Genomic DNA, 25747 nt, shown 5'->3' on the forward strand with positions numbered 1-25747 from the left:
CTCTTGGTATCATTATGATAATCAATCAAATCATGCATCATTTAAAATTGAGAACTCATTAGGACAAAGGAGGTAAAATATAGAACATCCGATTTCCTGTAGAACTTGGAATCTGCACCAGGCCAAATGTTAGGATATTCTTTGCAATTCTTGTATTCTTACTCTCTGTGTTCCTCATGACGGACAATAATGTCGTCCGTGACGAAAAAGTTCGGTAGACACATCATTCTGTATATCAATGAATTTTCGAACGATTGTTTGCAAAAGCAACATTTCGTCCCTGCTGCTGTGAAGGGCTAAAAAGACAGAGGAGGTAAAATATAGAACATCCGATTTTCTGTAGAACTTGGAATCTGCACCAGGCCAAATGTTAGGATTTTCTTTGCAATTCTTGTATTCTTACTCTCTGTGTTCCTCATGACGGACAATAATGTCGTCCGTGACGAAAAAGTTCAGTAGACACATCATTCTGTATATCAATGAATTTTCGAACGATTGTTTGCAAAAGCAACATTTCGTCCCTGCTGCTGTGAAGGGCTAAAAGATAATCCCGCTATTGTTAAATAATATTAAATAAAATCTACAATAGAAGTACACGATGCTCGTAACCCCACTCCCAACTGGGGTTTCAAAGGTTTTTTTCATACAAGGAATCTACAATAGAAGTACACGATGCTCGTAACCCCACTCCCAACTGGGGTTTCAAAGGTTTTTTTCATACAAGGTAAGATAGGGATTTAAATAATTTCTTTATTTTTCACGGTCTATTTTACAAATTGGGCAAAACATAGGGGTTCACATACAAGGTAAGATAGGGATTTAAATAATTTCTTTATTTTTCACGGTCTATTTTACAAATTGGGCAAAACATAGGGGTTCATAAAAACGGAAATTGAGTATGGACTTGGTTAGGCGTGATGATTTTAGATTGATTGGATTGTGGACCAATAGGAAATTGGCGACAGGACTGAGCGTTAGGTGACCTCAAAATTTCCATTTCCTATCAAATGTTTTTTGGGATAACTATCGTCAAATTATCTCATTGTTGACCATTTATTAAAAAAAAGTGTCCATTTGTTCAAAAAAGATTCTTTGGAACTATTTTTCCTTGATTTTTTTCAAAGGTTTTAGTGGGTGTTTCTTGTTGGTGACCGAAATTTCTAGTGAGATCCAATTTCCATCATTTGAACTAGTTGATCTTCTTTCAGTCTTGGAAAATTCTGAATAGCTAATCCATACAAAATTGCTATTTTAAATAGCCCAAAAAAGTGTCCATTTGTTCATAAAAGATTCTTTGGAACTATTTTTCCTTGATTTTTTTCAAAGGTTTTGGTGGGTGTTTCTTGTTGGTGACCGAAATTTCTAGTGAGATCCCATTTCCATCATTTGAACTAGTTGATCTTCTTTCAGTCTTGGAAAATTCTGAATAGCTAATCCATACAAAATTGCTATTTTAAATAGCCCATCTTTTGTATTATTTACCATCAAAGCCACACTGAGAGAGTGTAAATTCATTTTTTGAGAACCATTCAAGTTGCGTCAGTCATTGTTCAGTTGAAGGGGTTTCCTAGCTGAAGATATATCGGGGTAGTTAGTTTATTATGACATCAGCCCTCATAATATAGCCCCATGATTTTAACCCTTTGAGTTCTTTCATATTTTCATTCAGTGTTTATAATCTTTATCAAGCTACTGTCTTTATTATTTAATTGAAATTTTTTCGTTAAACAGATGAGGAAATACTTCGGGTCTCCACAAGCATCAAAAATTCCCTAATAGTTTCTTCTTAAAATGTCAAACTGAAATTGGTTTGCCTTATAAACAAGTTGCTTTTCAAATACCTAATATACATTTCGAAGACTAGCAGGGTTGATTTTGATCTCAAATGATATAAACTGTTGCTTTTGTGTTTTCATCATCCCCTCTTCTCTCCATCCATGTTAGATTTAATAACCATTCAGTGGTGTAGGAATAGTTGTAGGTTTATCTTTGTTAACAATAGTGTCATTAAAATCCGCAATAACTCACAGGAAACATCTAGATCTTGGTTATCCTTTTGTCTTAGAAGTAGCAAAATGAAGAATATAGGTTCCTGGAAAGAGTATCTAAACTAAAGAATAATAATAAAAGAAGGACGGGCTAAAAACGTAAAAAGTATCTTAACACCCTCTTTCCCTTCGACACTAAAGCTGATGGTTCTTTTCTACCTTCCATGTTAGCAATAATATTTATTTTTATTGTGTGCCTTTCGGAAGTATGCCATGTTGTTTGCCTTTCTCATTATCATTGCCGTTACTAATTTGAATTCTGTTTCAACCCACATTGTTTTCAATTGGTGGACTTCCAAACCAGTTTTCTTTTATGTTCGTTTTGAATTGTTGACCAAATATGAACTTTTTCATTGTACTTAAGGGTGACCCTCTTCAGTATTTTTAATAATTTTGTCTCATGTAAATTAATTAATGTAAATACATGAGTATCATTAGATATTTATGCAGGAAAAAGATTTGTTAAATTAATTAAGTCAGTCTTTGGTTAAGTGTAATTTCTTGTGGTTTCCCACCGAAGAAAATATTCCAAGGACACTAAGTACTTATTATTATTTAATTTGATTAAGAACATCTAAAGCACAAAAATTTTAAAAATAGTCAAAAGGAAAAAAAAAAAAAAAAAAAAAAATTTCGAAACCCCAAAGGTTGGGCCTTAAAAAAGACAACTTCTAGTGTCTGTGCAAGAAGGAAAGAAAAGACAACAAAAGGAAAGGAAAATTTGTCACAAGAGAAAAGGTGTTTGCCAAAAAAATGATGTAGGGGTTTTACTTCAAGTCGCGTCGCTGTTTAGGTAACTACTTTGGTTTTTATTGACGGGGTTTTTCCTCGATTTGGCGACAAACAAGTCGACTCCTCACATTAACCTCACCCAGCCTGATTAGGACCTTGATGTAAGCAGCACATGATTGCCCAGACGGTCACCAACACCACCACCATGAGAAACCCCAATTTCCCATCAATTGAAATTAGTTTCCGCCGATATTGATTTAAATTAATTGCTACATTGATTTTTCTACCTGATTATTACCTAATGCATATGAGCCAAAAGAGACCGTACTTCAAATTTTGAAGTTAATGTTCTTTTACCACAGAAACTTTTAAATCATGTTAATTCTATGCAAAAACATCCCATTTCCTGTAACCACTTTTAAATTATGTATTTTTATTAGCATAAATACACCTACCTTCCGATTATTTTCACCTTTTTTTCAAGTGGTTATATATGACGGAGTCTAAATTATTCAAAGGTGCTACCTCCTAACCTCCTTCGTTGAGAGGTCTGATCTAAATCTATTGCGGACATAAACACTTGAGACTTGGTGGTAAAATGTGGAGTAGTTTTCAATGTGTAATTTTTCCATATGAGTAACATTGTAATAACAGAATTTCTAATGCCACTTGACCTTCTAAACCTCCTTTTTGGGTTGCATGGTGTGGTGTGTGATTTTTATGTACTTGTGATTTTGATTTTATAAGAGTGATTTTCCTTCGATTTGATGAATTGGTGCTCTTTTTTTATGCACGATTAGGTAACATCAGAATGTTCTCAATAGGTCCCATATTTAAACCATTATTTAACGGTTCTTTGGTTGTTCCTTCTATCAATTTGATAGAAAACATCTCTTACATAATTTGTAGATCTATTTTGTTCCTACATAAATAAATTAATTTTGAACTGATGTCATAATGAACTACCTAGAATCTAGATAATTCAATTAATAGTAATTAATAGTAAATTTAAGATTTAAGTCTATGCAACGTGAGTTTTCTGCAATACTGAATTCTCTTTCATTTCTTTGTAATTTGAGGCATATGCCTCGACAATATTTGATAAATTTTATTTCAAAAACACTTGGGAAAATAAAGTTATAGATTAGGTGTCATATTTTTAAACAATTTTTATGACATTTTTATTTCACATAAATATCTTATTATTTACTATTTATTTGAGTTGTTCTTTATGGTGTGTTATCCAGAGTAATGAAATTGAACTTACCACAGTAATAACAGGACAATGTACTGTTATTTAGAGCACTATTAAAGTTTTGTCTTGTTCTTATTTATTAGATCTGTGAATGCACTTGGTAATGTTGACATCCATCATTTCCTTTTAATGGAAAACCATTTGGAAAAGAGTTGGATAAACATGACAGCATAAAAATAAGAAGAAAATGTTTTGAAGGATTTGAAGATATAATAAAGACATTAGTAGGACGTGAGAGGAAATTTTTATTGCGGTCAAGAAAAAGCACATTCATGAATGGGGAAGTCAAGATTAAAGAAAAAGTTAAAGATGGTATCTTTAGAAATTTTCGTTCTTTACTTTTTGCCAATTTGTCCTATTTTAGGAAATGTATGTTCCTACTTTTTATGAGTTTCAAGTTGTTAAAAATGTGTTCTATGGTAATTTTAATAGCTCTATCTGGAAGATTTAGGATTCTACTGATTTCAATGCAAATTACAATTACCTACCTTTCTTATAATTTTACAAGTACAAATGCAAAGGTAAATAAACATTCCATCAAAAATCAGATCGCTGACCTGTGTCCTATTGACGAGGCACTTTCTACACCAAACTGTCACATCACCCCCGACCTCCCAATGCTATCTATCTATACCGCCTTCTCAAAAATTGTCTCTTGTTTAATATTATGAAATGATGATCAAAAATTTCCCCTCAAAGAGAAAGAAGGGACGGGGTGGGTTTGCCAAAAGTTTTAGGAAGTGTAAAACGTACACACGCACACCGACGTGTCATTGGAATGTTTAATATCGACTTCGGAAGGCTGATGCTGCTATGAAGGGGAGAAACCTCCCCCACCCTCTCGTACATCTCCGTTATCAGAGCTTTTTAACGGTTTTGTAATCAAAAATGAAAGTATTCGTTATTTTCTCTGGTTGAAGAAACACCTAACAGTGTTTGAAAAATTTGTATTGTGTGAAAAATTGTATTGGTGAAGTGTGGGAGGCGATAGAGGATTGCACAGCGGTTGCTCGGAGTGCTTATTTTGGGATTTTCGAGTGATTGGGAAATGGGAGAAGTGACAAATAATATATGATTAATAAATTTTGTAATAGATAATATCATAATTTATTTTACTAAGTTGCTTCTTCGATATAAAGACAATTATTAGACAATCTAAGAAAATTTGTGTTGGGATTCATTCCATAACGTTTTGATAGATCCAGATGAATTTCGAGGTGGATGGATATTTTTGAAACCCTGGATATAGTTTTGTAGTAGAATTACCCTGGTATCTTAAGGTATCATCAACAATACTTCTCATTCATTTTGGTTTCCATCCATCTTCTGAGAGAATTCCAGTTATTTCTTCTGATGTATGTTTTGGCTCCCTGTTTGTTTTTCCCTAACGAAATATCTAATATCGGCACAAAGATAAATATTTTTCTTGATTAATTCCAAACAAAATGAAATATTATTTGTATATCAGGCAGACCTAATATTTGTTATGAATTCTATTACATTTATATTATTATGTTTGCTTACAGACAAGAGAAAATTTTATTACTAAGTTATTTGTTTTGAGTTAGTCGCTTATTCATATGACACTACTTACAGGTTCTATTTGAGGAATATGAAAGTCAAGGATGTACTGGAGAAAAGTTTGAGTAAATAGCCGGATAGTAATGTAATATGTAAAGTGGATGAAAAACTTTCAAAGTAAATATCTGTCTAACTCTCAAAAGAACTTGATGTGAAATTTCGTTTTCAGGACCATAATATGTTTTATATGGACAAGGAAAGGTCCTTCAGGAAGAAAACGAGTGGTCCATTAATAACATAGAAAGAGTGTTCAAGATATTCTTACCGTTTTTGGTGACTTCGGCACAAAGATAAATATTTTTCTTGATTAATTCCAAACAAAATGAAATATTATTTGTATATCAGGCAGACCCATCGTATTGTTTTGTTGAAGAATAATATTTTATCTGTTCTACAATGGTTTACAAAGGTTTCAGTGAAGCGTTCAATATGTTATCAAATCAAACACAAAATAAATGTCAAATTGAATTAATCTTCACATTGTGCTTGCTTCCAGTCAAAATCTAACATCTAGATAATATTAGAAATCTAGATTTTCTCTTTGGATTTTCAAAAAAAGTCTTGCTCAATTGAGGAGCAGAATGGAAAAAGGGCCCTTGGGACAAATCGTTGTTTTGAGATATAGGGCTTTAAAGTTTTTGAACCGAAATAACATGGCGGTATATTAAGAAGGGGTGTTCTGAGAACAGAAGCAACGAGAGGTGTTTTATTAAGGACAAAGACGGAAGGAGGAGGACTTTAGAAACAGAATAAAGGATGATAGGTAAAGGGGGAGATGTTTGTCAGCAACTTGAGAAAATTGACAGCTAAGTAAAGAAGACATCTTGAGATTCTTCAACAGAAGCAATTGGTATTCTGAAGCAACTTTGCATAATTTGCCTCTACTTACATAGGTAACTACCTAGTTGTAATTGTATATGGTAATATTCGAGCTTATGAGTACCTTTCTGTATAGGTATGGATTTTCCTCCCTTCTTTATCTTTGGTTTTAGTGGATGCCTCATTTACATAGCAACCCAGTGCCCCACTACCTCAGAGGTGATTGGTTGGAAACTTGGAATTATATTCCGATGTACTGGGGTTCGAGTCCTGAGAACGTCATTGAGCTGAAGAGCATCATTTCGAAGTGGATGTTTTGCAAAATCTGGGTTTATACAAAGTAACAAATTTTTGTTTGATACCAATGTTCTATCGTTGTTGTTGGTATTGTTACTGTTTATGTCGACATTTCAATCTTCCTCCTCCAATCCAAGAAAGCAGCTACCTCCAGGGGATTTGTCCCGGGATCCAATGTAGTGGAGTTGACTGAACATTCAAATTCAAAGTGTTACGTGTTTAGCTCATTGACTCGTTTTATAGGTTTTTAGTTTCTTCCGTTTAACACAACACTTATCCATGTTTTCTTTTGCTTGTCTGTTTCCAGCAAATTTCAGCCAAAGAAGAAGCCCATACTGACAGCGATAGGGATGAAGGTGATGGACTTATAAATTCTGCAGTAAGGTGTGTAATGCTATCCTCAATGATTTAGTGGTTAGCACGGTTAACTTTGGATGGGGAGATGGATTGTTTGAGGCCATGTCAAGTCATAAAATTTATCGAGGTTTATAAGTATAAGGCTGGGAACGCTATAAGAGAAACTGGATATAGTGGAAATCTGGATACAAAGAAAAAAATAGTGGTCACATCGATTCCGTTCTCTTATTATCCAGGTTCGACTATTTGTGACGAGAATTTAAGTATGTTTCACACAATTAAATTACTCGGAGACTATGCCCGAACCTTCTCCGAGCGTTCTCAGAAATTGACACACTTCAACGTGAACCTGCGGACTGGAACCTTGAGGCCTGTTCCCACTTGTCGTGAGTTTCATCCGATTTTTTTCCGGATGTCCTGTAGACAAAGTAATTTAAATGAGAGTGTTCCCACTACACACGACACGATTTTTTTCCGAACGACAAAAAATGTCCTTGAAGGTAATGTAATGTAATTTAAAAAATGAGAGTGTTCCCACTACACACGACACGATTTTTTTCCGAACGACAAAAAATGTCCTTCAAGGTAATGTAATGTAATTTAAAAATGAAAGTGTTCCCACTACACACGACACGATTTTTTTTTTTTCTGAACGACAAGTGGGAACAGGCTTTCAGTTCACCTTCCTTTTTTAACGCCTTTTTTTCCTAAGGAAAATCTCGTTTCCCCCGCTCCTATCAAATGTCCGTACATTTTTTAAAGCGTTCTTCGTAGAATTTACTTTGACTGGCGAACTGGAAATGCAGAATGTTTTTATCCATTGTCCGACCAGTTCATTGCAATATTATTAACTTTATTTGCACCCAGGGACCTGATGAAGTGTCCACTCTTACTTAATGTGACAAATTTTGCTTACGGTTTACGAGTATTTATACCTACTAGTCGAATAGGACCAAACAGTACCTTTACCCCAGCAGTAGACCAGTACTAAGATTGTTTTCAATTTCTCTTCTAATGGTGAAGACAAAATTCCATTCCTTGGCTGGGATTGAACTCACGTCCTCCTCTGTTAACCAGGCGAGCATCTTGACCACTCCATCACCGAGGCAGCTTCGAAGACTTATTCAAAAGCCCCTGGCCATTTCCATAGTCTGCTTTTCATATGAAATTCTAGTGTTTGATCTATTGTGTCGAGCTCAATTATTCACATTGAATAATGCGTTCGGAAACTTTTTCCTCGAATGTGTCCAAGTCCAATAAGTGCAAATATTTCCTCGAACTATGGCAACAATTTCTAATAAACGAGCTAAACATTTTCCTGTGAAACTCGTACATTTGGACAATGTACACGTGTGACCATAGCCATTGTATGTCCTGTTTCGCTATTCATACTCCAATATGTGCGAAGCTGCGAAGGAGTTGCTTTTCAAAGTTGAGAGGTGAGAAGAATTCGCTAGGAGTTTTATTTGTTAAATTTGTTTAGCTCATGGATATCGTTCTATCCTTGGCTTCATTGGCTTTCTTAAAATTCTTATCGATGCGCGATGGACGGCTTCTTGGCTTCATCAGATTGGGATTTTTTTTCGATAGACAGACCTTATTGTGCATAATTAAACATCTTAATGTTAAAAACTTACTGTACAGTTTCAGTATTGCAGTTCAATGAGTCACTATCGTAAGTAAGAAGATCTTGAAACCTAAAACTTCATATATTATGTGATGTTTATGTACCTATAGGTAGTCACTTGTTACTCAATAGATAATACAGAGAGAAAACTTTTCCTCGCTCGCCTAATATTTGAGTTTCGTTTATGTTTTTAGTTTGATAACTACATCCTGTGAAACTTGTACATTTGGACAATGTACACGTGTGACCATAGCCATTGTATGTCCTGTTTCGCTATTCACACTCTACCATGTGCGAAGGAGTTGCTTTTCAAAGTTGAGAGGTGAGAAGAATTGGCTAGGAGTTTTATTTGTTAAATTTGTTTAACTCATGGATATCGTTCTATCCCTGGCTTCATTGGCTTTCTTCAAATTCTTATCGATGCGCGACGGACGGCCTCTTGGCTTCATTAGATTGGGATTTTTTTTTCGATAGACAGACCTTATTGTGCATAGTTAAACATCTTAATGTTAAAAACTTAAAATTGTACAGTTTCAGTATTGCAGTTCAATGAGTCATTATCGTTAGTAAGAAGATCTTGAAACCTAAAACTTCATATATTATGTGATGTTTATGTACCTATAGGTAGTCACTTGTTACTCAATAGATAATACACCAGTGCCGTATTTGAAGATCCCCCCCTTCGAAATTTCGAATTTTCTCTTCGTCTTTTACCGTAGAAACTAGAAACGTATTGTATATGTAGTAAAATTAAAGCAAAAAGTTTTTTCTTCGTGAGTTAAAAATACTGTTAAAAAAATAATAAAAAAAAAACTTATACATGTCACTTGTTACTGCTCAAACAAGTGACAAGTGAATTCCCCTGTCAGTTGAAAAGAAAAGACTGATTTTCCTCATAGATAATACATTAGATATTTATCATACTTAGCTAGTAAATCAGTAGCTAGGAAATTACTTGTCATCTGTTCCTACTCAATCAGTAATTCAGGACCGAAACCATAGATACTGGGCATAGATAACATAAATTATAATATTTATAATAGTACTTCATAATATTATGGTTCTCGAATAGGACTGATAATTTGACTAGTCCCTTTACTCCTGATATTAACAAATAATATTGACAAAATTTCATACTTCGGCTGGGATTGAACCCACGCCCTCCTGTTTGGGACCGAAACCATAGATACTGGGTATAGATAACATAGATCATAATAATTATAATAGTACTTCATAATATGGTTCTCGAATAGGACTGATAACTTGACTAGTCCCTTTACTCCTGATATTAACAAATAATATTGACAAAATTTCATACTTCGGCTGGGATTGAACCCACGCCCTCCTGTTTACCAGGGACCAGGGAGTCTCTCGACTCTATCGACTTCAAAAAGACCTTTCTTTCTTTCCTTATTCTGTGCCTGATGTTTCTTTGCGTTGACACCTTCCATAGTTAATATTTACATAGATTTAGTCATGAGTTCATGAATTTTCCTCATATGTTTTTCAATATGTTTGTACATTCGTCACTGGAATCATATTAAGAGAACTGAAGGGTGAGGGGAATTTGAGCAGAGGCTTATGAATATATTTATTTTTATTGCCCCCAAATTATGTCTTGTGTTTTTCGTCTCCCCTCCTCTTGTACTTTATCAATCCAAGTCGCATCAGTGGAAAGTTTTAGGCAGTATAGTTGAACGTTGCAAGGTACCTATATAACGAATTGAAAATTGACAAGTGATTCTTGGATATTTGGGCTAAGACTTATTTATTACCGAAGATCGACATGTAGGGACAAAATTGGGCAAAGGGTTGAAAGTTCAAATCATTTATTTATGGCCACCATTTTTTTTTCTTTAGAATTAAGAGACCTACCTACTTACAAAGAAAAGAGCCCTTAATACTGGTCTGGGATTACTTGGTGTCCTACCACTTAATTCCAGACTTACAAAAGTGCTTTCGAAATATCTAGGTGTCATTGAATAATAGTGACATCCTACTATACGTACATATAACCTACCAGAAATACAAAAGTGCTGTCGAAATCTGTTGTCATTGAAAAAAAGCCATGACGGTGGTCGTCAGGATATATTTACGATTTGTTTACCACAAAATTACTGCGATCATTTTTATTGCCTACTTGATCTCTCCCCTCTCATCTTTCGCTTTGCTGGCGCTAATAAAGAGGGCTATATCTTCCTAACTTACTAATAAAGAGGGATGTATCTTCCCACTTACTAATAAAAAGGGCTACTTTCTAATACATATTGAAGGCTGTTCAATATTTGCTTTCATTACCCAACACATTAAACATGTGTGTAACGTGTGTACATATTTCTGTTTTTATGTCGTTTGTGAAAAATATAGGAAAACATGAAATATGTACAACTACAAATTTAATCGGAATAATCATTGTTTTCTTCCCAGATTTATGATAATGTCATTATGTCAAGAATTGTGGGCCATAATTGATAACAGTTGTAACTTTTGAAAATTTTACTCTTTGCTTTATAACATTTGTGGCAATTTTATTCTTTCTTTTATAACATTTGGCAATTTTAATATCCTTGTCCCAGAAACTGATGGACGGCAAGACTCAATTATTGTTGCATCGGTGCTGGATACCGGATGTTGTATTGGCTATCCACCTATCCAGCCGCTACTGGAAAGCCAAAAGAAGCCGAATCGAACTACCCAAACGGATTCCGTCTTTCTTGCTTTCCATCGCAGCGGCAAGACTCATTATTTTTGACCAATTTGTGTCATAAACTTGTTTTTCTATTTTCAGGAGCGCTCATCACTTTGATTCACCTAATCATCCTCACTTAGACAAGGTAAAAAAATGTGATAGCTGATACTTTTAGGAAATTTATTAGTACATAGTCCACTCCGGGGTTCTAAATGAGCTCCAAGTACAAACTTTCTGGCGGGCTGAAACCTGAGCCAGTGCTACTCGGTAGAACGAAAGGGGTTCGGCTGGCAGGAACGTTGTCCCCCGCTGCGGGAACTGTCCTCGCAGCATGGTCTGAATTTTTCTTTTACATCATACAACATCCATACTCGATAGGTTAGGTACTAAATTTTACTACCCCAATTCATAAGTTCATATGCACGTAATTTATGTAGCATTGTACACATTTAAGAGTAATCGTTGTAAGAAAGACAGTTGGACGCAATGCAAAATCAAATTTCTTTTGTTTGATCAGTAAATCCTTTTTCTTTCAGACAATTGGAACAGTGACGTTAGAGTTCAATGATGTCGTGACCAAATCCTGCCTGGACAAATTTCTGCAGAAGATCCTGTGGGAAAAACTGACCGACAGCTCTGGGAACACTGTAGACATTATTCGAATGAAGGTATATATTTAACCGAACGTTGTGAGGTCTATGTTTTAACTCGACCGCTTTGCATTTGGTTTAGATGTTTGTTTGATTGTTCCGATATAACTCCCGATTGCCTGGTCTGCTTTTGATGAAATTTGGTACATGAGTTCCTTGAATCAAGGCACGTCGATCTTCTATGCAAAAACATCCCATTTCCTGTAACCACTTTTAAATTATGTATTTTTATTAGCATAAATACACCTACCTTCCGATTATTTTCACCTTTTTTTCAAGTGGTTACATATGACGGAGTCTAAATTATTCAAAGGTGCTACCTCCTAACCTCCTTCGTTGAGAGGTCTGATCTAAATCTATTGCGGACATAAACACTTGAGACTTGGTGGTAAAATGTGGAGTAGTTTTCAATGTGTAATTTTTCCATATGAGTAACATTGTAATAACAGAATTTCTAATGCCACTTGACCTTCTAAACCTCCTTTTTGGGTTGCATGGTGTGATGTGTACTTGAGACTTGGTGGTAAAATGTGGAGTAGTTTTCAATGTGTAATTTTCCATATGAGTAACATTGTAATAACAGAATTTCTAATGCCACTTGACCTTCTAAACCTCCTTTTTGGGTTGCATGGTGTGGTGTGTGTGATTTTTATGTACTTGTGATTTTGATTTTATAAGAGTGATTTTCCTTCGATTTGATGAATTGGTGCTCTTTTTTTATGCACGATTAGGTAACATCAGAATGTTCTCAATAGGTCCCATATTTAAACCATTATTTAACGGTTCTTTGGTTGTTCCTTCTATCTATTTGATAGAAAACATCTCTTACATAATTTCTAGATCTATTTTGTTCCTACATAAATAAATTAATTTTGAACTGATGTCATAATGAACTACCTAGAATCTAGATATTCTAGATAATTCAATTAATAGTAAATTTAAGATTTAAGTCTATGCAAAGTGAGTTTTCTTCAATACTGAATTCTCTTTCATTTCTTTGTAATTTGAGGCATATGCCTCGACGATATTTGATAAATTTTATTTCAAAAACACTTGGGAAAATAAAGTTATAGATTAGGTGTCATATTTTTAAACAATTTTTATGGCATTTTTATTTCACATAAATATCTTATTATTTACTATTTATTTGAGTTGTTCTTTATGGTGTGTTATCCAGAGTAATAAAATTGAACTTACCACAGTAATAACAGGACAATGTACTGTTATTTAGAGCACTATTGAAGTTTTGTCTTGTTCTTATTTATTAGATCTGTGAATGCACTTGGTAATGTTGACATCCATCTTTTATTTTTAATGGAAAACCATTTGGAAAAGAGTTGGATAAACATGACAGCATAAAAATAAGAGGAAAATGTTTTGAAGGATTTGAAGATATAATAAAGACATTAGTAGGACGTGAGAGGAAATTTTTATTGCGGTCAAGAAAAAGCACATTCACGTCGATCCTTGTATAGTGTCTGAACCACTGATCTTTCTTCTCTTACTTCTTATGAGTACCTATTTATTTGTACTTGTTTGCTGACAATCAGGTCCTCCTCAGTCACTTTTGGCTGATGTTTCAAGACCAACTTTAATCTCAGATTGTGGTCCCGAGCATATTATACCGAAGCTATCCATTTGGTACATAACCAATGAGGACTATTACAATATATTACTAGAGTTTCCAATGTAATTAGGTACTCAATAAAAGGATAGCCTTCACACGCCTGGTCTGCTTTAGATGAAATTTGGTACATGAGTTCCTTGAATCAAGACACGTCGATCCTTATATAGTGTCTGAACCACTGATTTTTCTTCTCTTCTTACTTCTTATGAGTGTTTATTTGTACTTGTCTGCTGACAATAAGGTCCTTCTCAGTCACTTATGGCTGATGTTTCAAGACCAACTTTAATCTCAGATTGTGGTCCCGAGCATATTATACCGAAGCTATCGATTTGGTACATAACCAATGAGGACTATTACAATATATTACTAGAGTTTCCAATGTAATTAGGTACTCAATAAAAGGATAGCCTTCACAAATAATAACTGGAATGCTAAAGAGAGAATCAATAAAATATATTGACGGATTGCTCAAAGTTTTGGTTGCCAAAACGACACAGCATACCACTCAGAAAACATTGTTAAATTTAAAATGAGGTAGAAATACCTAGATAGTAATTATGTGAATTTTGAAATCGTCAATCTTGTCGTTATCGCAATGCTTTCACTAATGGTTACCTTCGGAAGCAAAAGATATTAACCACAATAACTGGAACGCTAAAGAGAGAATCAATAAAATATATTGACGGACTTTGGGTTGCCAAAACTACACAGCATACCACTCAGAAAACATTGTTAAATTTAAAATGAGGTAGAAACACCTAGATAATAATTATGTGAATTTTGAAATCGTCAATCTTGTCGTTATCGCAATGCTTTCACTAATGGTTACCTTCGGAAGCAAAAGATATTAACCAGTGACAAACAAGATCACGGGGTTGACAAATTCCGTTCTTCTGGTTTTGCCCCCTATGAAAGAAACTCACGAAAGAGATTCCTGTCAAACGAATTAAAAAAAGAAACACAAAATAAATATTATAGGAGATTTGTTTGATTTGTTGTGACTGATGATGATGCCAATCAAAGCAAAAACCGGGCCATTGACAAAAAGAGTATGAGGTTCCAGGGGCGTTCTCAGGAATGAAGAGGCTTTATATATGAGGAATTTATTTTGAGTTTTAGACGGGTTTTAGGTGTTCCCTAAATACGTTTATTTAGGGAATTTTCGCGTGCTTTTGGCCTTTCAAAATGGGTTAGTTGTGAACGGTTTTTATCACTAAAAAAAAAATACAGGATCATTGCAAGAATTAAATGCCCAGAAGAATTGTAATTCAAATTCCTGGCGTGCCAAAAGATCTTGATAGTACCAAATTTTTACATAGGTACCAACATAAAAATGATTCTTGAAGTGCTACGTAATATTTCAGAGTCAATGACTCACTGACTCGAAAAGAGTAGTTCCTCACTCACTCTTACCTCTGTTTATCACTTGGAACACCTACGGGCGGGCCTGGTCCCGGGTGATTTTCGCTCATCTGAGAAAAACACCTGGATGGAAGGCTAAGGGAGGGATTGGAGGGGTATTAGAGCTCATAATGGGGATGTTTAGAAACACAAAATAAATATTATAGGAGATTTGTTTGATTTGTTGTGACTGATGATGATGATGCCAATCAAAGCAAAAACCGGGCCATTGACAAAAAGAGTATGAGGTTCCAGGGGCGTTCTCAGGAGTGAGGAGGTTTTAAATATGAGGAATTTATTTCGAGTTTTAGACGGGTTTTAGGTGTTCCCTAAATATGTTTATTTAGGGAATTTTCGCGTGCTTTTGGCCTTTCAAAATGGGTTAATTGTGAACGGTTTTTATTATACCTATATATAAAAAAAATCCAGGATCATTCCAAGAATTAAATGCCCAGAAGAATTGTAATTCAAATTCCTGGCGTGCCAAAAGATCTTGATAGTACCAAATTTTCACATAGGTACCAACATAAAAATGATTCTTCAAGTGCCACGTAATATTTCAGAGTCAATGACTCACTGACTCAGTAATCAACCGAAAAGAGTAGTTCCTCACTCACTCTTACCTCTGTTTATCACTTGGAACACCTACGGGCGGGCCTGGTCCCGAGTGATTTTCGCTCATCTGAGAAAAACACCTGGATGGAAGGCTAAGGGAGGGATTGGAGGGGTATTAGAGCTCATAATGGGGATGTTTAAAATAATTATTATTGAGTCTTGGGGCATTGTTATTCATGACCTGGGTGATACCATTCATTGCCCTAGCGTTCTGGCCTTTGCTACAACAACTCGCTTTAATAAGGAACATCTCAATGATTAACCTCTTCTGGCAAGGCCTAGGGTTCTTCATTTTTCAGGTGTGGGCATTATAATTTTAGTTCCTTCCATTTTGGAGATCATTTTCTCAATCATGTAACTCTTGGTATCATTATGATAGAGAAGGAATAAAGAAGGAAGGAGGCGTTAGATAGAATAATTTGGAAGAGTAGGAAGAGTTGGAAAAAGGTGCAGTAAAACAAGATGATAAAAGATGATGATAGAACCCAAAAATTGCCAGCCAAAATGAAATTATAAGAATAATAAATTATTTAACAAAATGTCCTGATGGGCATCTCCTGACATTTTAGTTTTCTCAAATTAAAATTACTCTTTTTAATTTAACATGTTTGTCTGAATGGGAGGATTAAGCATGAACAAAATATTATTTTAAAAAAAATTATTAGAAGTAAAATAACTCTTATTAATTCAATATGTATTAGCTTTTACCACAATACAAAAGGATGTTCACTAGGTTTTTATTGCTTTCATATTTATTAGTATACGCGTTACCATTTTAATCCTTTGTCAATAACAACAGAGTTATGATCTATTTGTATTCAATGGGGATGAGTGATAGTGAAAGTATTATGTTGGCTATTAAATTAATTAATGCGTGTGTGGTCACATTCGTGTTAAGCTCTCTTCTGAAACACTTTTCCATGGGATGGTGGCGAGGGAAATTTATTGAATTGACACCAGTGCCGTATTTGAAGATTCCCCCCTTCGAAATTTCGAATTTTCTCTTCGTCTTTTACCGTAGAAACTAGAAACGTATTGTATATGTAGTAAAATTAAAGCAAAAAAGTTTTTTCTTCGTGAGTTAAAAATACTGTTAAAAAAAAAAATAAATAAAAATAAAAATAAAAACTTATACATGTCACTTGTTACTGCTCAAACAAGTGACAAGTGAATTCCCCTGTCAGTTGAAAAGAAAAGACTGATTTTCCTCACAAATAGCCCATCTTTTGTATTATTTACCATCAAAGCGTAAATTCATTTTTGAGAACCATTCAAGTTGCGTCAGTCATTGTTCAGTTGAAGGGGTTTCCTAGCTGAAGATATATCGGGGTAGTTAGTTTATTATGACATCAGCCCTCATAATATAGCCCCATGATTTTCCCTTTGAGTTCTTTCATATTTTCATTCAGTCTTTATAATCTTTATTAAGCTACTGTCTTTATTATTTAATTGAAATTTTTTCGTTAAATAGATGAGGAAATACTTCGGGTCTCCACAAGCATCAAAAAATTCCCTAATAGTTTCTTCTTAATATGTCAAACTAAAATTGGTTTGCCTTATAAACAAGTTGCTTTTCAAATACCTAATATACATTTCGAAGACTAGCAGGGTTAATTTTGATCTCAAATGATATAAACTATTATAAACTGTTGCTTTTGTGTTTTGATCATCCCCTCTTCTCTCCATCCATGTTAGATTTAATAACCATTCAGTGGTGTAGGAACAGTTGTAGGTTTATCTTTGTTAACAATAGTGTCATTAAAATATTAAAATCCGCAATAACTCACAGGAAACATCTAGATCTTGGTTATCCTGTTTGTGTTTGTCTTAGAAGTAGCAAAATGAAGAATATAGGTTCCTGGAAAGAGTATCTAAAGAATAATAATAAAGGAAGGACGGGCTAAAAACGTAAAAAGTATCTTATCATTATCACCCCTCTTTCCCTTCGACACTACCTTTCTTTTGTTGGTTAATTTCCAAAGCTGATGGTTCTTTTCTACCTTCCATGTTAGCAATAATATTTATTTTTATTGTGTACCTTTCAGAAGTATGCCATGTTGTTTGCCTTTCTCATTATCATTGCCGTTACTAATTTGAATTCTGGTTCAACCCACATTGTTTTCAATTGGTGGACTTCCAAATCCAAACCAGTTTCTTTGTTCGTTTTGAATTGTTGACCAAATATGAAGTTTTTCATGGTACTTAAGGGTGACCCTCTTCAGTATTTTTAATAATCTTGTCTCCTGTAAATTAATTAATGTAAATACATGTATCATTAGATATTTATACAGGAAAAAGATTTGTTAAATTAATTAAGTCAGTCTTTGGTTAAGTGTAATTTCTTGTGGTTTCCCACCAAAGAAAATATTCCAAGGACCAAATGAAGCTTCTGTACCTACCTGGTGAAGTTTTGTTTCCAGGTGCACCTTAACTGCGCACGAGTGAGTTTACTGTTAGTATTGTTTATAGGGGTTTACTCGTACAGCCAGGCCCACAATCTGAGCTGAAACTTGGTTTCTCATACGGTTTAAGTAAATGTCATAAAATTAAGCAATCTCATTAATTAATTTTAAGATTTGTATTATAAAATTGCAAACATACTGTTCAGGCTTTTGCCATCATTGAACTCGGGAACTCTTCCACTTTCTAAATTTTGTTCAATACTGATATCAGTGATATCTAAGGAATTTTCCCATTAGCTGTTCGGATGATTTGTTATTCATATTTATTCCATATTGTTTGCTCTGCCACTTTACCTCCATATGAATTGTAATGGCTTTCTAATGTGGGGATGAACAATAGGTGGGGATATTTAGGGAATGCTTAAAATATTCATTGTTTATGAAAGGAATGAGTTTCTCACATTCCTTGAAAAAATATCGGGATCTTCTATTTGAAATAAATAATGGTAAAACTAGCAAAAACTGTTCCCAAGTCCCAAGACTCCCACGGCTTGTAAACCTGCTCAAAAATGTTGGATCCAGAGATTCCAGCGACACTTGTTCCCAGCAAAATCACGAGAGCTTTTGACATCTGAAAGTTTCCTGCCGAAAAGCGGCTCTCAAGATTCAAACACTTGCAATGTGTGTGTATTCTTTGATCTTTTAATTAAATACACTTCCCCACTCCAGACTTGTTCATGTCTCACTGTGGGAGGGTTATTGCGAACCTCTTTCAACCCTCTTCGTACTCCAACTACTCCATAGTTTATGCAGGAGAAACTTTAACAATACGTTCCAAGTCCCAAGACTCCCAAGGCTTGGAAAAAACTTCTCAAAAATGTTGGATCCAGATATTTCAGAGGCACTTGTTCCCAGCAAAATCACGAGAGCTTTTGACATCTGAAAGTTCCCTGCCGAAAAGCGGCTCTCAAGATTCAAACACTTGCAATGTGTGTGTATTCTTTGATCTTTTAATTAAATACACTTTCCCACTCCAGACTTGTCCATGTCTCACACTGTGGGAGGGTTATTGCGAACCTCTTTCAACCCTCTTCGTACTCCAACTACTCCATAGTTTATGCAGGAGAAACTTTAACAATACCCATCACAATACAACAAATGATATACAAGGGTAGCTTTCGGGAACTTTATTCAAAATTTTTTTCCCTAAAAACTGAAGAGGTCTTTCCTGAATCGCTATTTAAACATTGTATTAGCGTGAGCATCTCTTTTGCCATTGCATGTCATGCAATATTGCCAACAAATGATATACAAGGGTAGCTTTCGGGAACTTTGTTCAAAAGTTTTTTCCCAAAAAACTGAAGAGGTCTTTCCTGAATCGCTATTTAAACATTGTATTAGCGTGAGCATCTCTTTTGCCATTGCATGTCATGCAATATTGACATTTCTCTTTCACACTTGAGTCTAATTTCTTCCTTTTTATTTTCATTCCAGTGTTAATCACATTTTGATAACATAATCCTCATTATTATTTTGTTTATTGAACCTGTTTCGTCTTCTTTTTATCCTCTTTTTTTTTTCATTTAAATCTCCATGTTTGTTCTCTGTGTTTTAATATTAAATTTGATTTAAATCTCGCTCTGTGGCCTTTTGTTGACTTGAATCCTTGATTGGCATAGTGTGTAATCGTTATAGCTTTGTTTGTTATTGGGCTTTTGATATTGTTCTTTCAATGACTATGGGGCAACCGGGATATTACAATATTGAAAGTTTGGATTTAGATCTTAGATTGCAGGCAGGTTCCTTCCACTTTTTTTGCAGCTTGAAACATTCTCTCTGTTTGCCTCAGTTTTTAGAATGAGAAAATTATTCAGAAATCTCCTTTGCCCAAAGTTCCTGCTTAAAGGACCTAGGCAGCACTGAGCAAAAATTGCCTTCCTTTGCAGCTTGAAACATTCTCTCTGTTTGCCTCAGTTTTGAGAATGAGAAAATTATTCAGAAATCTCCTTTGCCCAAAGTTCCTGCTTAAAGGACCTAGGCAGCACTGAGCAAAATTCCCTTCCTTTCTGAAGACCATAGTGACCATGATATTTTTGGCTGTTCCCAGGGCATAGTGAGAGTCAGTGATGAAGAGTCCCCGGTTCTAATCCAGGCAGTATATGATACGTACGATATAGAACATGTGCAGCAGGATTTAGACGTGTCCACCCTTGTGTTCATAGGTAAGTCTAACTGTAAAGGATTGAGTACTTGTTCAGAAGTCACGTCATTGGAAAATTGCCGCAGAAAGGAGCTGTCACTAATGAGCACTTGAGCATTGACCAGGGTTGTTAATGGGTTCATTTAAAACCAACAAGGATCTTTCACAATTTGAGCAGTGACCAATGTTAAAGCACATTCCTGAAAGTTTGATATGGTGTTCACCTCAAATAGTGGACAGTTAGCGAACTGAATTCCTTATAAGATTTCCTCTAATATTGGCAACACATTTTTGAGAACTATGCACCGTTGCACCTATTTTATACGCTGTCTGCATTTTAAAAGAAAATATACGTGTAGACCACAAGTGGTCCTGAAAAGTACTTTCGTGGGAAACTGAACACTTCTTTCAATGCCAAATTTTGCCATCTTAGCCATAGGTCTTTGTACAGTAACATCTGGTTACGTCAGGTTTAGAAAGTCCCTGTGATCCTACATTAGGGACACTAGACATAAACTAGGTTAAGCTACACAGCTATGCAAATCATTTTTTCACTCCTTTTTCCTTCCATTCTTCTTCTTTTTTTTTGTGCTCTATTTTTTATAATTTCTTTTATCTTCGCTAAGCTTTATTATGAGAACTTTTATCATCTCTCTCTTTATTTTTTTATTTATATCTACATTATTGTACTCTCCTCTTTCTGCTCCTCTTTTATTTTTTTCTCAGTATAAATATTTGTGTTGAACTTTTGCAGCGTCAGTAGTAGAATTTTTCTGTTATTTTCCCAATGGTTTTTAATGTTTGAAGTCTTCTCTCTTTTGCCTTTAATTTTTTCCATCATCGTTTTATCCCTCCCATTTATCCCCCTCCTTCCTCTTTTCTTTTGTTTTCTTCATGACTCTTAGGTTTTTTGAAACGCACGTAAGTATTTTGGATTTATCTACCTATATATTTTCTTATTTACTAGATATTCGATATCGTTTCAATATCAGAAGCTTCAAAATAAATGTCTTTTGATGACCTATGGCATGTTGGTCCTAGTGAAAACTACGATGCTGTCGGTATTTTTTACTGGACTAACCACGGCAGTTTCTTCAAATAATCAATCGAGCATAGCCTAGTAAATTCATGACATACCCAGTTTCGAAGTCTTCTTTCCTTCTTTAAGCACCAATAAACAAAAGAGAAATCATAAAAGAAAGGATAATTATCTTGCTAAATTTGACACCTCTACTTTCAAAGATACAAAGAGGAACTCTCGTGTTGAATGCACAATAATAAAATTCACGGGTATCATGAAACACTTTTCAAAGCGTGTTGTCGTTCCCTCTGTATTTAGTATGATACGTACGATATAGAACATGTGCAGCAGGATTTAGACGTGTCTACCCTTGTGTTCATAGGTAAGTCGAACTGTAAAGGATTGAGTACTTGTTCAGAAGTCACGTCATTGGAAAATTGCCGCAGAAAGGAGCTGTCACAAATGAGCACTTGAGCATTGACCAGGGTTGTTAATGGGTTCATTTAAAACCAACAAGGATCTTTCACAATTTGAGCAGTGACCAATGTTGGTTAATGGGTTCGGTTAAACCCAACAAGGATCTTTCACAATTTGAGCAGTGACCAATGTTATGGGGTTAGGTTAAACACCAAAAGCAAATTTCTTTTTTTCATTGTCGTGGCTTCTGAATAATTACCCCGGATTGATTCTAGAAGATCTTTCAACGTTTTGTTTGATAGAAGTTTAACGTCACTGGTGCTAATGCTAAGATCTTGCTAAGATGGCGGGGATTTTATCCTCCATTCGGCGACAAAGTTCCGCTGACATTTGCTGACCAATGTTATGGGGTTAGGTTAAACACCAAAAGGAGATTTCTTTTTTTCATTGTCGTGGCTTCTGAATAATTACCTCGGATTGATTAGAAGATCTTTCAACGTTTTGTGTGATAGAAGTTTAACGTCACTGGTGCTAATGCTAAGATCTTGCTAAGATGGCGGGGATTTTATCCTCCGTTCGGCGACAAAGTTCCGCTGACATTTGCTTCACTCAAAGTGAGTACGGCCGGGAAAGCCAGCAGCAGTGGTCAGGAACTGGCGCAGTTAACGTGCTATCGTCACTACCGCTGCCGCTAATTAGGCTTTAGACGGAAACGTGTCATCATTTCTCGAGATTTCAATTCTTACGCCATTGATAACCCAACACTTTCTGATTCTTTCTTCGTATTTCCACAGGTCGGTGTTTGGATAAAACTCAACTGTATGATACCCTCAAAGAAAAGCCAGCGGCAGTGGTCGCGAACTGGTGCAGTTAACGTGCTATCGTCACTACTGCTGCCGCTAATTAGGCTTTAGACGGAAACGTGTCATCATTTCTCGAGATTTCAATTCTTGCGCTATTGATAACCCAACACTTTCTGATTCTTTCTTCGTATTTCCACAGGTCGGTGTTTGGATAAAACTCAACTGTATGATACCCTCAAAGATTGTATACCCAGTTCCAAAAGCTAAATGAAGATCTCTTCCCTCCTACTGTGCCTTGTGCGATCGACGCCCTAGATTTGAGAACTGGTGAAAACGTGAGCTTTGTGCACGTAAGTATTTTGGATTTATCTACCTACATATTTTCTTATTTACTAGATATTCGATATCGTTTCAATATCAGAAGCTTCAAATATCTTTTGATGACCTGTGGCATGTTGGTCCTAGTGAAAACTACGATGCTGTCGGTATTTTTTACTGGACCACGGCAGTTTCTTCAAATAATCAATCGAGCATAGCCTAGTAAATTCATGACATACCCAGTTTCGAAAAAAAAGTCTTCTTTTCTTCTTTAAGCACCAATAAACAAAAGAGAAATCATAAAATAAAGGATAATTATCTTGCTAAATTTGACACCTCTACTTTCAAAGATACAAAAAGGAACTCTCGTGTTAAATGCACAATAATAAAATTCACGGGTATCATGAAACACTTTTCAAAGCGTGTTGTCGTTCCCTCTGTATTTAGCATAACAAACATGTCCATTGAAATCCAAAGTATTATACGAGGCCCCCCCGTGGAGCGAAGTTTATTAAATTTGTAATAATTTGTTTCTAGTCCTCTTTTTCGGAGAGAAAAATGTCCCGAACCTTTTCTTACTTTTTTTCTCGAGATGAATCCTTGACTGATGGAGTTGTATTCTAAGTCGGTGGTGTCCGAAAAATGAGACTTCCCTTGTTGAGATAATGCACTTCTCTGGACAAGGAAATTTCAGTTGTTAGGGAGGCCTTGAATAGAAGACCCCTTTTATGTAACGTTTGTGACACTTGGTGGTATCGAAATGTTCAATCAGTATTGACTTTTGAAATTAGACTACGAAGCTCGTATTTATTGGGATTCCTCGCATGGTACCTAAATTTTGTTGCGAGTTAAGCCAGAATATTACTGAACACGATTTTTCATGTTTTACCAGAGTTGAGCCCAAAAATTTGGCCAAATAATCTTCAATATCACCAAACCAGTGGCTACCCCTATTTCTTTTCGTGATACACCACTGTTTTCTACCCATTCCCCTTCAATAAACCCAGTTGTATCTAGCAATGTACATTTTTACTTTAAATAAAATAAATCGTTTTTATTGCCCCCTGTACTCGGTGTACAAATTGAATACGGCAAAGTACTGCTCGTAACTCGTAATGTATCGATAAAGACGGGGTGGTTCATCAAACAGTGCCGTCGTGAATCAAACGGTTTCGTAGCGTCATATGGGGGACGGTGTATTGGCCAGCCTAGACAATAATTTAAAAATCTTCCGATTTTCCGATTTTTTTTCTTTTTTTTTTTACTAAAGCAGTCATGATCAGTTGATCAGGCAGGTGAATTTCAATCTCATCCTGGCTGTAATAGCCTTACTTAAAGGCAAATTTAAGAATATTCTATGAAATTTTTAAGTTGATACATCATATTTCTGTTGAAAGAAAAACATAGGTAAAAGTCGTTTGAAAGTTACCTAAAAATTGTGTTTTAGAAGTCAAAGTTTTCAAGCAAAATCCTACTGAAATCCAATTTACTGAGATTTATAGGATCAAAGTGACATCTGTTCAACCCTGTATAACTTGAGATGTAAGTGAGATAAGCATTGAAGATGGGACTGATTACATAGAGACAAGAGAGAGATGCTCCATTGAAATCCAAAGTATTATACGAGGCCCCCCCGTGGAGTGAAGTTTATTAAATTTGTAATAATTTGTTTCTAGTCCTCTTTTTCGGAGAGAAAAATGTCCCGAACCTTTTCTTACTTTTTTTCTCGAAGGGGCTACTCTTTTTATTCGCAGCTCTGTGGTGATTTCGTCCAAACATCCGGTTTGACAAAGGGGTAAAAGAGCGGTCTCGGACTTATAAATTTTCGGGCGGAATACTATCGATTCCCACCCTATCAAATGCACAGGTGCAAACCGTGTTTATGTGTTTACATCTTTTGTCGGTGAAAATTTGTGTCCTTTTGGGGAGAAATATGCGATCTGCTCTGAAGATTTTGTATGTGAATCAATGGAGGAATCATTAATAATTTTCGGTTCTGATCAATCCTTTGTTTTTGTGTTCCTGTCTTTCATATCAATCATATCTGACGTCCGGTGTGTCCGAGGGTTTACATCCTTTCTGGTTGCAGAACTTCCTGAAAAGACGGACATGGGTTGCTAGTAGTGGCCTTTTCTGTAATTTGTAGGGTTTTGTGGTTCTTTTCATCATCCCATTATACCAGATGCTTTTGTCTCTGTGTTGCCAGATTGCTCAATCTTCGCCTTCCGGTTTCAAGAACTCAAAGAAGAGGACGTTGCCATTGTTGCAAACAATTCACCTATGAATAAATTGGAATTATAAGTATTTGTTTTATTCTTGTAATATCTGTAAACGTAATTGAGCTTTTATTTGCAAACTAGTATATTTTTATCCGATTGGTACGTTTATTATTATACAATATTTCTTCGTTGTAAGTATTCAGGTTTGGAAAGTTTCAAAAGCTTTCCTGGAAATTGGAGTAAGAACTTTTACCCTTTTGTCAGCCATCGATCTCCTCATGCATTCTTTGGAAATCCATTGTTAAACTCTTTCAACTTCATATATCTTAAAGATGAATACCCCATACGCAAAATTTGTTAAAGGGAAAAGGCCAAGTACAGCTTTTATTTCACAAAATTGAACTCCGAGTAAGTTTTCGACGCACCCTAAACAAGTTCTGTCTCAAAGCCAAGAGTCTCTGCATGATGTGTTAATACCCCATACGCAAAATTTGTTAAAGGGAAAAGGCCAAGTACAGCATTTATTTCACAAAATTGAACTCCGAGTAAGTTTTCGACGCACCCTAAACAAGTTCTGTCTCAAAGCCAAGAGTCTCTGCATGATGTGTACACAGAGATGTTTTATAATATTTGTTATTAATTCTATTTATTACATTTATATTATTATGT

At 35.3% G+C, this 25747-nt stretch overlaps 1 protein-coding gene across 1 annotated transcript in view; it reads left to right on the forward strand.

The window, feature by feature from the left end:
* LOC103516258 (alpha-tocopherol transfer protein-like) overlaps window positions 1-25525 on the forward strand; it is a 30773-nt gene extending 5248 nt beyond the window's left edge. Inside the window, exons 7-11 of the mRNA XM_026828710.1 lie at window positions 11505-11550; window positions 11942-12073; window positions 20208-20322; window positions 22741-22891; window positions 25066-25525. Of these exons, the coding sequence (XP_026684511.1) occupies window positions 11505-11550; window positions 11942-12073; window positions 20208-20322; window positions 22741-22808 (361 nt within the window). The 3' untranslated portion in view covers window positions 22809-22891; window positions 25066-25525. The remainder of the gene's footprint in view (window positions 1-11504; window positions 11551-11941; window positions 12074-20207; window positions 20323-22740; window positions 22892-25065) is intronic.
* The last annotated feature ends 222 nt before the right edge of the window (window positions 25526-25747 follow it).

Source organism: Diaphorina citri, unplaced genomic scaffold, assembly GCF_000475195.1.
Source record: "Diaphorina citri unplaced genomic scaffold, Diaci psyllid genome assembly version 1.1 scaffold1527, whole genome shotgun sequence".
In the NCBI taxonomy this organism is placed as follows: Eukaryota; Metazoa; Arthropoda; class Insecta; order Hemiptera; family Psyllidae; genus Diaphorina; species Diaphorina citri.